We start from the raw sequence: 12,701 nt of genomic DNA, 5'->3' as shown, positions 1-12,701 counted from the left end.
AATGCACTTCATTCAGCTGACTTTTCAGTGGGTTTCTTTCACACGTGTTGTACCACATTGATAAAACAATGAACTCTGCCAAAGGAAAGTGTTCTTAGGAATTATTACTCGACTCGCGTCACGTCGTCACTGTTATTTTGAAAATGAACTTTTTCACTTCCCTCTTTCCTGTCTCTGTGTAACTTGAGGATGCAAATGGCTACTCATCTCCAAATCACCCCCACCCCACCAACCCCGATGATAGGAGAGACCCTTGTGCTATATTTAGACCCCAGGAGCACTTGTGGCCAGACAGACTTATGAACCAACACCATTGGCCAGCTGCCCTGTCACTCACTCTTAACAAGCGAGTAGAGGGGCTTCAATAGTTTATAATAGAGAATTTGCCCTGTGCCAAATTTAACCATGGGGAGGGGGGCAGGGGGTTTGAGGGAGGGCAGGTCGGACATGGCTGAGAGTAGTGTCCAGCAGGTTACGTGTGTGCGTGTGTGTGTGTGTGTTGTGGTCAGCGGAAGATCCCGGGGCCTGGATCCTGATTCCTGCCTGAGCTGTATTTGAAGACAGAAGACTTGAGTCAGTGGGTTTGCTGGTGTGAACAGAGTTTGTGGCTCGCTCGAGTCCACTTTTCCTGTCCATTCAAGGGCATTGCTGGGGGCCCGAAGATCAGCTTTTCACTGAGGCCTGTCGGCGCAGCAGGGCGGCCTCATGGACCCTCAGAGACATGTAGTGCTTCACCGCAGGGGATGTATAAGCTGACAAGGTGAGTTTAACCAGTACATATGACTTTTTGTGGGATTCTTTGGGAACTTTAACCTTCTCTGTGGTTTCAAATACTTGTTCTTTCAAAAGTTACAGTAACAACTTAAGGTGCATGTTGTGGCCAAAGGCTGTCGTTTGTTTACAGCTGTCTTGTGTGGGAACATGATACTAGAAGTTGCTTGTTTTCACACACTTGAGTAAACCACTTCTTTTCTTTTTTTTAATAATAATGTTCATCATATTTTTATGCTTTGTCATTGTGGATGGTACAAAGTCTGAAAGGTTTAATATTGAAAGCAAGCCTTTGTTAAAATTACAGCCCAGTCTAGAGTTGTTAAAAAACTAGATAGATTTATTAGCGGTAGCTCCTTAAACATCACTTCACCTGCCACATTTCAGCAGTTATCAGGATTCATTCCCCCTCAGAGTAGCATACCATGAAATCGCTGTCCTGCCACTGTACAGTACATCCATCAGAAGCAGAATATATTTATAACGTAATGCGTTACAGGAACTGACAGTACCAACATTACTCAACTGTTTCTAATTCGCACTTCCACCACATCTGCCCGGTGTTTGATTTCACTTCGTGTGGATCATGTTGCCATGGCTCGGGTCACGAAGGCCAAGAGCCGCAGAATCATGACTGGAACCTGCCTTCCCCCCTGTCCACACTTGCCAAATATATACCCTCCTAAAGTAAATATAATCCTGCCTGCGTCCACATGGAAAACGCCACTACCTGCTTGGCAGCAGAGTCCCCCAGTTGTACATTCGGTTAGTGACTTGGCTCCTTAGAGACTCATTTGGTCTGAGCTCTGCTGAACTTGGTAAGACATTTTAAAAAGGAAAAAAACTTTGTTACTTATACTGAAGCCTATTTTAACCTTTAGATCAGTTTGAATTTGGAAGGTATTTACTTTATAGACAAATTAAAAATGAAATGAAGTGACTTGTTTTTGTGTTCGATTTCTCTTTCAACGCTCCAGTAGTCCCAGGTCTGAGCTCACACAGCCATGGGGGACTGGAACCTGTTGGGAAAGCTTCTAGAAAAAGCCCAGGAGCACTCCACTGTGGTGGGGAAGGTGTGGCTCACCGTCCTGTTCATCTTCCGCATACTGATCCTGAGTGCAGCGACAGAGAAGGTGTGGGGCGACGAGCAGTCGGGCTTTACCTGTGACACCAAGCAGCCCGGTTGTGAGAATGTGTGCTATGACTTTACTTTCCCCATCTCCCACGTCCGCTTTTGGGTGCTGCAGATCATCTTCGTGTCCACACCTACGTTGATCTACCTGGGGCACATCCTCCACCTGGTGCGGATGGAGGAGAAGCAGAAAGACAAAGAGAAAGACAAGGAGAGGCAACATGCACACCATTCAGACAAGCAGGCCCTCATTGTGGGGTCTCATCACAAAAAGCCTCTAGTGAGAGACGAGAAGGGCAGAGTGCGCCTGCAGGGGGAGCTATTGCGCACATATGTCTTCAATGTGATCTTCAAAACCCTGTTTGAGGTGGGCTTCATTGTGGCTCAGTACCTCTTGTACGGCTTTGAGCTAAAGCCCATGTATACATGTGACAGACCTCCCTGCCCCAATGTGGTAAACTGCTACATATCCCGTCCCACAGAGAAAACCATCTTCATCATCTTCATGCTGGGAGTAGCCAGCGTGTCTCTGTTCCTCAACCTCATAGAGGTCTACCACCTGGGCTTCACCAAGTGCCGCCAGGGCATCACCTTCAGGAGAGGTGGCCAGTCTTCTGAGTGTATCTCCAAGGAGCCCAGCGATGCCGCTGTGCCCTTTGCGCCGAATTACGATGACTACTTCCACCAAGTCGGGCACCACCAGGTCCAGTCCTCCTACCCTCCTGTACCCAGCTACAACCTCACCCCTCTGTCTGAGGGCACAGACTCGTCCTTCCACCCCTACCACAGCAAAGCGGCTTACAAACAGAATAAGGACAACTTGGCGGTGGAAAGGAGCAGCAGCAAGCCAGAGGAATTTGACCTGAAAGGAAAGAAGGGAGCAGGATCAGCCCCTGGGTCACCTACGCAGGCCAGGCCCGGCCGCGGTGCCAAACACAGCAACAACAAGACTAGAATAGACGATCTGAAGATATGAGGAGGTTTATGTTTCTCTGAGGGGTCTTAAATTGCTGCGAGAGGATCATATGTTGTTTGGTCGCATTCAGACATGTTGAACTGACTCCTCTCTTAAAAATGGCACAGGTTTGACTCATTCCAGCTTTGAGGGGAGTGACATTTACAGGGCACATGAAGAAGCTGCAGTCGTACTTGTGATGTGTAAAGACTGTGGCTCAACAAAAAAACATTTCTAATGAACTTAGACCTAATTTTTCTGTCCCATGATCCTTTACTGGGTTTTTATTTTCCTTTTGAAAAACTTGATTGGATTTCACATTAGATTGTAGTATCAGTGGTTTTTGGTACACCATTTGTGGCAACACCATATTTTCAGTAAATGTTTATGCATCAAATACACTGGTGTTTTGTGAATTGAATTGAATTGTGTATGGTATGCATCTTCCACTACTCACTATTATCATGGAGAATCTAACAGAATCAGCATAAAAATATGGTCTGCTCAGGTTTTACATTGAGCTCATCTTTTCTTTTTCTTTTTCTTTTTTTTTTCTTTTTCTTTTTTTTCAGTGTCTGATGAATGCGAATGAACCCTGCCCAAACTTTTGGAACAGAATCCAGGGCAGAAACTTTTTCAGTGCTGACCTGACCTCGTTCAAGGAAATCAGATAGGGCGAATAGTTAAATTTAACTTCCTTTAAGTGTTTTGAGGTCATTATTTTAGCACAGTTCACTTGCTTAGACTTGAAGTGAAAAGTTGTGCAATACCTGACAACATATTGGACACTGGAGTCACTGTAACTAATTCCAGGACGCGCCTCAAAAGAAATTGCACTGGTCTCAGGAGTTCCCACATTTGTACTGTCTCTTTTTATTGCAACAGCAAGCAAGTACATAATTATAAGCACATTGTTTTGTTTATCCTTGTTTATATCAGTGTTTATGTCGTTCGTTTTATGTGAAGCACTTGGTGACAACCATATTTGTAAAAATCGAAATAAACCTGTCTTAAATTTGCAGTGTTAGCAGTGCATTTGTAATCTCAAGTCTTTATCGGGAAAAAGAGGGGGAACCATTTCACTGGAACACATGTCACAACTGTTATTTTATATTCCTGGGATGAATTAATCAAGCTCAATGCAGAAATAGAAATGATAATACTGGTAGTTTTTAATGCTCTAACTCACAGTAGCTCCAACACACAGTGAAGCTCTGCTATGTTTTCAGACTAAACACCTAAATTTACCAAACACTGACGCTTTGAAATTATTATCTGACAGGTGTAGTCTGAGTCATCAGCGTCTACACTCAAACATCTCAACCTGTTAAAAATTGACGTGCCAAACATGTCATGTGTAAAGTCTTTCCTGTCTACATGTTCAGCACATGCACATCTCATACTGGCCTGTGCCAGTAAAGCACAGCACACAGGCTCCCCTGGTATGGAAACCTTGAACTTTATGACATACCATGTTGATGACGTGGAAACTCTCTCATACCTTTGGACTGGTATGTTCGTGATTTGCTGTCAGTGCTTGGGAAGATCAAATATGATTTTTTTTTTTTTTTTTTTTTTTAGATTTAAATGTATTAAAGACAAAAGGGTTCTTTTTTTTTAGCTGTAGTTTCTTGATGTGTTGAGATACGACTGAGTGTAGTCTGGACATACAATTATTTTAGTGTGTTGTGGTGCCAAAAACAATATGTTTCAAATCTCAAACATGTCAGCATGACCAGTCAAAACAGTCAGGAGTGTTATTTCTTATGAATGTCTAAAACTAAAACTGTCACATTGAGTTTTACAAATGGAAATAAAACATGAAGGTTACTCAAAGTTATTTTAAGACATACATCATCTTAAAATACAATAAAGTGATCATCTTTGAGGCAAGGATTATATGTGTTTTTGAAATGCTGAAAGATGAATAGATATGACTTATGAGTGTAGATGGATATCCAGCACTTTGAAATGAAATCCCTCTAGTGTAAGGCCAAGATTTCAAACTGTGGTTGCATCAGAGAGTCAGGCCGCTATAGAAGACATACAGTATGGTACATTTTTAGAAATATAGATCATATTCCAAATCAGATCAGTATACCATATATAGCAATGTAATTTAAAGGTTTCTCGTCTGATTGAATCACACAGGAAAAGTCTAGTATTTGTTATTTGATGACATGGAGTAGTGTCTAAGAATATAGTTTTGAGCTTCAATAAAACTGAAAAACTTTTTCTTTTTTAAAATACTTTTTTTTTTTTTTTTTTTTTAATGGTTAAAAAATGTTGCAAGCAGCTAAATATGACAAGCATCATACACACAGGCAAAGACTCCTCTGCTCACCGGGCTCCATCGTTTCAGCTGAATTAACGAACAATCAAAAACAGCTTGTTCTACGTTTTTAACCAATCAGAAAGCAGAGCTGACTGCAGTCATTACTGGTCCTAATTAAGCATCCTGGGGTTAAGCTACAGAGCTGCTTGGTGTTAGCAAATTAAACACAGCACTATAGAAAATATTTACAATTTTTTTTTTGTTCTCTTTTGTAAAAATGACTCAACTGACAGTGACCAATTACATTCTCTCTGGAGAGATAACCTTCGCCCACTCCACACTCCCACACGACTAAAAAATGTAGACTACCCTCCCCTGAGCAAAAAGAAAAAAACATATTACCCTCCTCCTTTTCTGAACTCCCCTCACCCCTAATAATTTTGGTACAGTCCCTAAAAGCAGGGGAAGGTAAACTGCTACAAGGGTGTAGTGGCCACTTATTTAGCTTACCTTACTCATTACAGATATTTGCCTTTACTTTTCTCACACCAATGAGAGCTATAAGCAGTTTTTTAAAGTGCTCTGAAGGGTCCGACTGCCTTCCACTTTCCTTTCAGTCCAATCAAAAATTCTAAAGCCAAATAGGCATGGTCCTACATGGAAAACACTATACAAAGTACACAGTTGAATGCAGCAAAACACCTACACAAACAAAATGTCAGCAATGCTTTTAGAGTCCATTGGGTGGGGGAGGGACTGGGGCTACTTGGATTTGTATCCGCAGCCCTGCACAGTGTTTATATACAGTACTCTTATTCTCTCATATACCTTAGCTATTAAAAAACACATGTTTCATGCTTGGGATAAATAAATTATACCTCCATATTTTTTTCCAGTGCTGAAGCCAGTAATTATCTTCTCAAAAGAACCTGAGCAGAGTTTTATGGCAATAACAGCACAGACTAACACAATAAAGCTCTGCCTTGGTTTTGTTTAATGGTGGAAATAATTTTATGTGTCCGGGTGAGTTATTCTGTCACTATATTCTGTTTGTTCCCTGTGGTGTGATGCTTCATATTATTTTCCCACCCGCTGTAGCACAGTACTCTACTGCCCTCTCCCTTTGCTGTGACTTTCACACTGACATGCTGCTTGTCTGAGGGTTGCGTCTGCTGGGTGCGCCATCTGCTGGGCAAAGAAAATCCAAGTCAAAGAGATTCAAAGAGATAGTTTATGTCTTGATGATTAACAGCATAAAATAGTGAAGAGATATTTTGACATATTTGTACTTCACTAATCTTTTCAAATAACACACATATATACAAGGAGTCAGTGTGCTTTGGATTTTTGGATAGGCAGGACACAAATAAAAATCATTAAGTAGTGTTGCAGTAGTGTTTATTTAATCCCTGTTTCAACTAAGTGTTCAGTGCCTGTTTTCCATTGCACTGACACTATGCGCCCAACCTGCTAATGTGTGATAAATGACAAAAAGCCAGAAGCAAAGCCTGCCCTTGCACCAACTTTGTGTTGCTGCAAAGGCAAGCTTATGAAATATCAGCCTAAAGGGAAAAGGGGCTTCTGATGTTTGCTGACTGAATCAGTCTGATTGCTTGCAGGCCTGTCACCTCATCACCAACACCAGCCTTGTTAAACTCAATGCAGACAGCACAGCTCCAGCACCAAAACCTCTCTGCAGAACACTGTGTGGCAGCTTCACGAGAGTAGTGTTGAAAACTGAAGAGTGACACGGCGCAGAGGGAAAACGAACAGAAATCAGCTGCTGGCACGGTTTCCCAGGCAGAAATCGTCATTATGGCTTGGCATCTGTCAGTTCTTGTCTTGGATTCCATACCGAGCAGTTTGTGGGAACAAGCTGACTGTCTGCTGCCACCGTGTGACGGCAGAGATTCTCTGCAGAAGTCAGGGAGGCATCTCACCGACTGTCACCTCAGCAGACTTGAGAGAAAGCTGGCGCTGTTATGGCGACCTGATTGATTATTTTCACTATAATCTCTCTCAGGCCGGGGGAAAAAATTAGGGCAATCAATTTTAAAAAGTTTTTTTTTTCTTTGCACTCAATATAAAATATCTATCACATTAAAATGCCTTTATGCGCATTCTGCTTCGAAAGAGGATGAGCAAAGTAATCGATTTTAATAGTTTTCTCTATAGCATTTTGTTATTGCATGTCAGGCTTGTTAATGTTGTGACAGTTGAATTTGCTTCTGGGATAAACACTAAAACAAGTCCATCTATCTATGACAGAGAGAGCCGCACAAACACTCACATACACAGAAGTTGTTTTCAATAGAGACTCAGGATTTGGCTGAGAATAAATAAACCTGAGCTGAAATTCCTCAGAAAAGAGTCCCAAAGTAAATAAATGCACATAATACACACACACACACACGGATCCCTATGCACATATTTGGTGTGGTTTACACAGCAGATGGTGAGGGGAAGTCATGGTCTCTTGAGTGATTAACTTGTTCATCATGCACACAGACATCATTAATATAAATAAATAAAATAATATATATACAGTCAAGCCCAAAATTATTCATACCCCTGGCAAATTTTGACTTAAAGTTACTTTTATTCAACCAGCAAGTGTTTTCTTGATTGGAAATGACACAGGCGTCTCCCAGAAGATAATATGATTATGTACAAGAGGCATCATTGTGGAAAAAAATTATTTCTCAGCTTTTATTTGCATTTGAACAAAAAGTGGCATGTCCAAAATTATTCATACCCTTTGAAAACTGTCACAGTCTATGGGAAAATCTTAGTTCTATACCATTCCAAATAGTCCAAGCTGTTCTAAAGCATCCTAATTACCCTGATTCATTGGAAACAGCTGTTTTAATCAACTCAACAGGTGAGAAACAGCAGCTCTCTGCAGTCGGTTTGTGGGCAGTCATGGCTAAGACAAAGGAGCTCACTGAGAACCTGTGGCTGCCCACAAGTCAGGAAAGGACTATAAGGTTATATATAAATGTTTTCAAGTGCCAGTGGCCACAGTGCAAAGTATTGTTAAAAAATACAAGATGTTCCACACTGTGGAAAATCTCAGAGGAATGTGGTTGGAAGCCAAAAGTGACATCTGTGCTGGCTAGGAGGATAGTGAGAGAGGTGAAAAAGAATCCAAGGATCACCACCAAGGCCATCCTGGTGAATCTGGGCTCTGCTAGTGGTAATATCTCAAGGCAGACAGTCCAACAGACACTGCACACTGCTGGGTTCCACGGACGCAGACCAAGAAGGACGACCACTTCTCCAGATAAGGCACACAAAAGCCCGTTTGGCCTTTGCAAATGCTCATCGGGACAAAGAAGAAGACTTCTAGTCTTCATTTTTATGGTCAGACGAAACAAAAATGGAATTGTTTGGCCACAATGATGTTGCCTTCACTTGGCATAAAAATGGATAAGCCTTCAACCCTAAGAACACCATCCCCACTGTCAAACAAGATTCTCAACAACAACATCAAGCAGTCTGCAGAGAATCTTTGCACCAGTGGACATTTCAGCACAGCAGCCCAAAACACAGAGCAAAAGTGGTGAAGAAATGGTTAGCGGACAAAAACGTTAATGTTTTGCAGTGGCCCAGCCAGAATCCTGACTTGAATCCAATTGAGAATCTGTGGAGGGAGCTAAAGATCAGGGTGATGGCAGGGAGACCCTCCAACCTGAAATAGTTGGAGCTCATCTCTAAAGATGAATGGGCAGAAATACCAGTGGAGACATGTAAAAAGCTGGTCAGCAATTATAGGAAGCGTTTGATTGCTGTAATAGCCAATAAAGGCTTTTCTATTGATTATTGAGAAGGGTATGAATAATTTTGTACATGCCACCTTTTGTTCAAATATAAATAAAAGCTGAGAAATATTTTTTTCCACAATGATGCCTCTTGTACATCGTCTTATTATCTTCTGGGAGACGCCTGTGTCATTTCCAATCAAGGAAACACTTGCTGGTTGAATAAAAGTAACTAAGTCAAAATTTGCCAGGGGTATGAATCATTTCGGGCTTGACTGTGTGTGTGTGTGTGTGTGTATATATATATATATATATATATATATATATATATATATATATCTTAATCATATATCTTCCTAAACTTTGTCATAAGATCTTCCCATAGATAGAAATTCTGATTTTAGCAACAAGCTGAATAGAATCTGTGTAAGCCTATGACATAGTTATAAAAAAGAGAACATATTTCACAGGAAACTTTGATGTCTACTTAAAAAGAGATCTTTTAAACCGTGTCATTTTGTCAGTATCAGTTATTATTATATTTAGTTGTTTTGGGTTTTTTTCTTTTCTTTTTTTCTGGGGAACATCAACAGTAGCAAACATGAGGGTAATTTTGACCTGTTTAAGGTTTGAGGAAAAATGAAACAAAAAAAAACAAAAAATAGCAGTCTTAGTCTCAGTCTTAGAAAATACTTGCAACAACTTAAAACTCGCAATTTTTCAAGTTTATTTGAGCAAGTCATTGTTCTCATCTGAGTCACACTGACTTCAATGACATCTAGATGCCCCAGCTCACCAAACATCTTCAATACAAAACATTCACATTATGTACAGTCTGATCTTGAAATAATTTCCTTATTCAAAGTTCCAGAGTATCGGTTCACTACAGTACACAAACACATCAAAACAGAGAGAAAAAACAAACACGTGGTTTACAAGGACAAACAGATGAATCGGATTATTTTACGGGAAAGACATCATGAAGAGTTTGTTCCAAAATACAGCATGAAATCTAAACACATTATGGGTATATCCTGAAGTTAAGAATCATCTTGAAATTTACGCAGATAAGAGCTGAGTTGAGGACAGAGTGATCAATTCAGAAGCACAAATTGTCACAGAAGGGATGTAGAGGAGTATTTTGGAAACACATCCTTAATAAACACACAAGTACATACAGTGTGTGTGTGTCTGTGCCTGTGTGTGCGCACATGCATGCGTCATCAAAAGCCCAAGATGTTTTCCTACACGACAAACTCTCCACTGTTAAGGGACCTTAACAGCACTTAGCCAAATGGCAGCTTATAAGAAAGCCGCTTAAAAAAATATGGGCTGTCCTCTGTCAACAAAAGTAACATTTTCAGAAAACAAAACGTCAAAAAGCGGGGCCTGCTGAGGCTGATGAGAACCCGACGGCACCAACTCCCCCCCCGATGCCAGGACATATACAATGGATTCATGCTTTAACCTCAGATTAAAGCCTAAGCTCTAACCAGATCCTGTAACTGTCTGGTTGGTAGATGTTGCCATGTTTAGTGCTGGAGCCCACGGTGGTGAGAGGTGGTGGGGGAAGCCTGTGAATCCATAACCGTGTCTGTCCGTCTCCTACGGCCTTACGAGCTCATATGGACGTGCCTTAATCATGTTTGCCCTTCCCTTTAGGCGTGCCTTCGTTCCAGGCCACATAAACAAACAAAGCCAAAACCACATGCACAGCAAGCACAGCAACAATGGCCGCATAGAAATAGCTGTCAGAACTTGACATCTTCATCGAACCTGGGGAAAAACAGAGGGGGAGAAGAGTTAACAGAGACGAAAAGCAGCTAGTCATGAGAAAATAATGAATATTAAAAGCAGCAGTTGAGCAGGGCTGCAATGATAATTTTCCTCAATGATTACTCTGATTTTTTAGTTATTTGATTAATTGTTTTGCCTATAAAATGTCAGAAAATAGAGGAAAAAAATGCCGAGAACATCATCCCATCCCATCTGCCTCGCTTTGTCCAACCAACAGTCCAATACCTGAAGATATATAATTTATTATCATAACAAAGAAAAGCATAATTACTTCATATATATATATATTTGATATTCAAAAAGATTTGTCAGCTGCACACTCGTGCTACCAATCTCCTGTTCTACGAGATCCCAAAGAGGTGATCTACTGGATTCAGATCTGCTGACCATGAAGGCCGCTGAAGTACACTCGACTCATCACGTTCATGAAACCAGTTTGAGATTGCTTTTGTGAGTATTTTATGCCTCTGTCACAGAGTAAACAAAATGGGGAAATGTTTGAATTAGTTTACAAACAGCGATGTCATTTACATAGTCTCTCTAAAATAAACCACTGACAAGTTTGTTTCTCATATAGTTGTGCTAAAAAGCAAATATTAGATAATTTACAGCAACTAGACTTAAAGCTGCTACGGTTAGTTGATTGACAGAAAAGTAATCTGCAGATATTCTGATAATCGAATAAGCATTTATCATTTTTCCAGCTAAAACAGCTTAAAACAAAAGTTCTGCAGTGGCAGCTTCTCTGGTGTAAGGACCTGCTGCTTCTCTCTGTTTTAAATCACTGTAATCAAAATATCTTTGGGTTTTGGACTGCTGCTCAGACAAAATAAGACGTATGAAGATGCCAACAAGCACTAGGAGAAAAAAATGATGGACATTTTACCATTGTACAGACCAAACTATAAATGAATTCATTTAGAAAGTGGTTTTAAATAATGCAGTATCTGTCAGGCTCTGGTTGAGATGCAAAACGTTGATAGGGAACAAAGACGAGGCTTGAAAGTAGGTGAGGAGGAGGGCTGTGCGTGGCGACGTCCTGCTTTCATCTAAATCATCAGTGACATAAAATAAACATCAAAGCGCTGGATCCATCCCTGGAAACACAAACAACGTAGTGTTACAAACCTTACCCTCAAAGATGTACGCCTTTGATGCGAAGTACAGTCCAATGGGCAGCGTGACCATCAGGATAGTGAAGAACAGCAGTGTCTTGAGGGCTGAAACTAGGGAGCTTTCATTTCTGCAGAGGAGTACAAGTTCATGAGTCAGCCCGGATGAAACAAGACAGCGATCTTACTGTTGAGGAGCGATGGGACTCCAACATGCTGACTACTGATGTGGGGATGTCCCTTGGCGATTGTTAATAATGTGCTCCAGGATTACGCCACATTCAATAAAAGTCTTTTGTAAACTCTGGCACATGTTCAGCATCAAGCAGCGCAGGGGGGACGGGAGTAATGAGGCCAGGCGTCCCTCCAAAGGCACAGAGAGGGATGCTACACTGAGCTAAGATCATGCTAGCTGCTCGTTTGAAGTCACGGCGTGTTTTCTTACCCTCTGAAATAAGGAGGCGGTCCGGCCGCGGCGTCTGAAGGTGCTCTGACAGATCCGTCCATTGCTGGACTGGCAGGAGGCTGTATAAATGATAAAAACAGAAAATACAAACTGCTTTGTGTTAGCGTTTAGCCCTGTCTGTGCTGTGCTGTCAATGTTGAAATATCCTCTTCCGCATGGAGTCACGGGACCGTCACATGACGAGGTTCGACGCCACTTAGTCTCGCGAGGCCAGACTCTGTGGCGGAAGTCTCAGCCTGGTCAATGTCCTGGAGAAACAAAAAATCGTCTCTTTGGAGACGAAATTTCAGTCCAGTGTTTGACAAATGATTAACGTTCGAGTAATGTGTGTCTCCTCTGTTTTTCCCTCTGCGTTTGCCGTAAGGCCTGCCAGCTATTCACAGGACACGTGCTCCCCAGGTTCACATGCTTTAGATAGTTAAGATCGTTTGT

The 12,701-nt window shown here is 41.4% G+C and overlaps 2 protein-coding genes across 3 annotated transcripts; one reads left to right on the top strand and one right to left on the bottom strand.

Moving 5' to 3' along the window:
* The first annotated feature begins 475 nt into the window (after nt 1-475).
* On the top strand, nt 476-3,858 carry LOC121188346 (gap junction alpha-3 protein-like). 2 transcript variants are annotated; one of them, XM_041048063.1, is made up of 2 exons: nt 476-760; nt 1,749-3,858. In XM_041048063.1, the coding sequence occupies exon 2, from the start codon at nt 1,776-1,778 to the stop codon at nt 2,877-2,879; it is 1,104 nt and encodes a 367-aa protein (XP_040903997.1). In that variant the 5' UTR covers nt 476-760; nt 1,749-1,775; the 3' UTR covers nt 2,880-3,858. The 2 variants fall into 2 exon arrangements, with proteins under 2 accessions (XP_040903997.1, XP_040903998.1); XM_041048064.1 differs by lacking the exon at nt 476-760 and adding an exon at nt 1,492-1,589.
* A 5,746-nt stretch (nt 3,859-9,604) lies between these two features.
* vma21 (vacuolar ATPase assembly factor VMA21) lies at nt 9,605-12,413 on the bottom strand. Its single transcript, XM_041048065.1, has 3 exons — nt 12,249-12,413; nt 11,825-11,934; nt 9,605-10,670 (listed from the first exon to the last, which is right to left on the bottom strand). The coding sequence occupies exons 1-3, from the start codon at nt 12,308-12,310 to the stop codon at nt 10,531-10,533; spliced, it is 312 nt and encodes a 103-aa protein (XP_040903999.1). The 5' UTR covers nt 12,311-12,413; the 3' UTR covers nt 9,605-10,530.
* Nucleotides 12,414-12,701: the final 288 nt, after the last annotated feature.

Source organism: Toxotes jaculatrix, chromosome 10 (assembly GCF_017976425.1).
Source record: "Toxotes jaculatrix isolate fToxJac2 chromosome 10, fToxJac2.pri, whole genome shotgun sequence".
Lineage (NCBI taxonomy): Eukaryota > Metazoa > Chordata > Actinopteri > Toxotidae > Toxotes > Toxotes jaculatrix.
The sequence above is the reverse complement of the archived record's forward strand: the minus strand, read 5'-3'. Positions and strand labels throughout refer to the sequence as shown.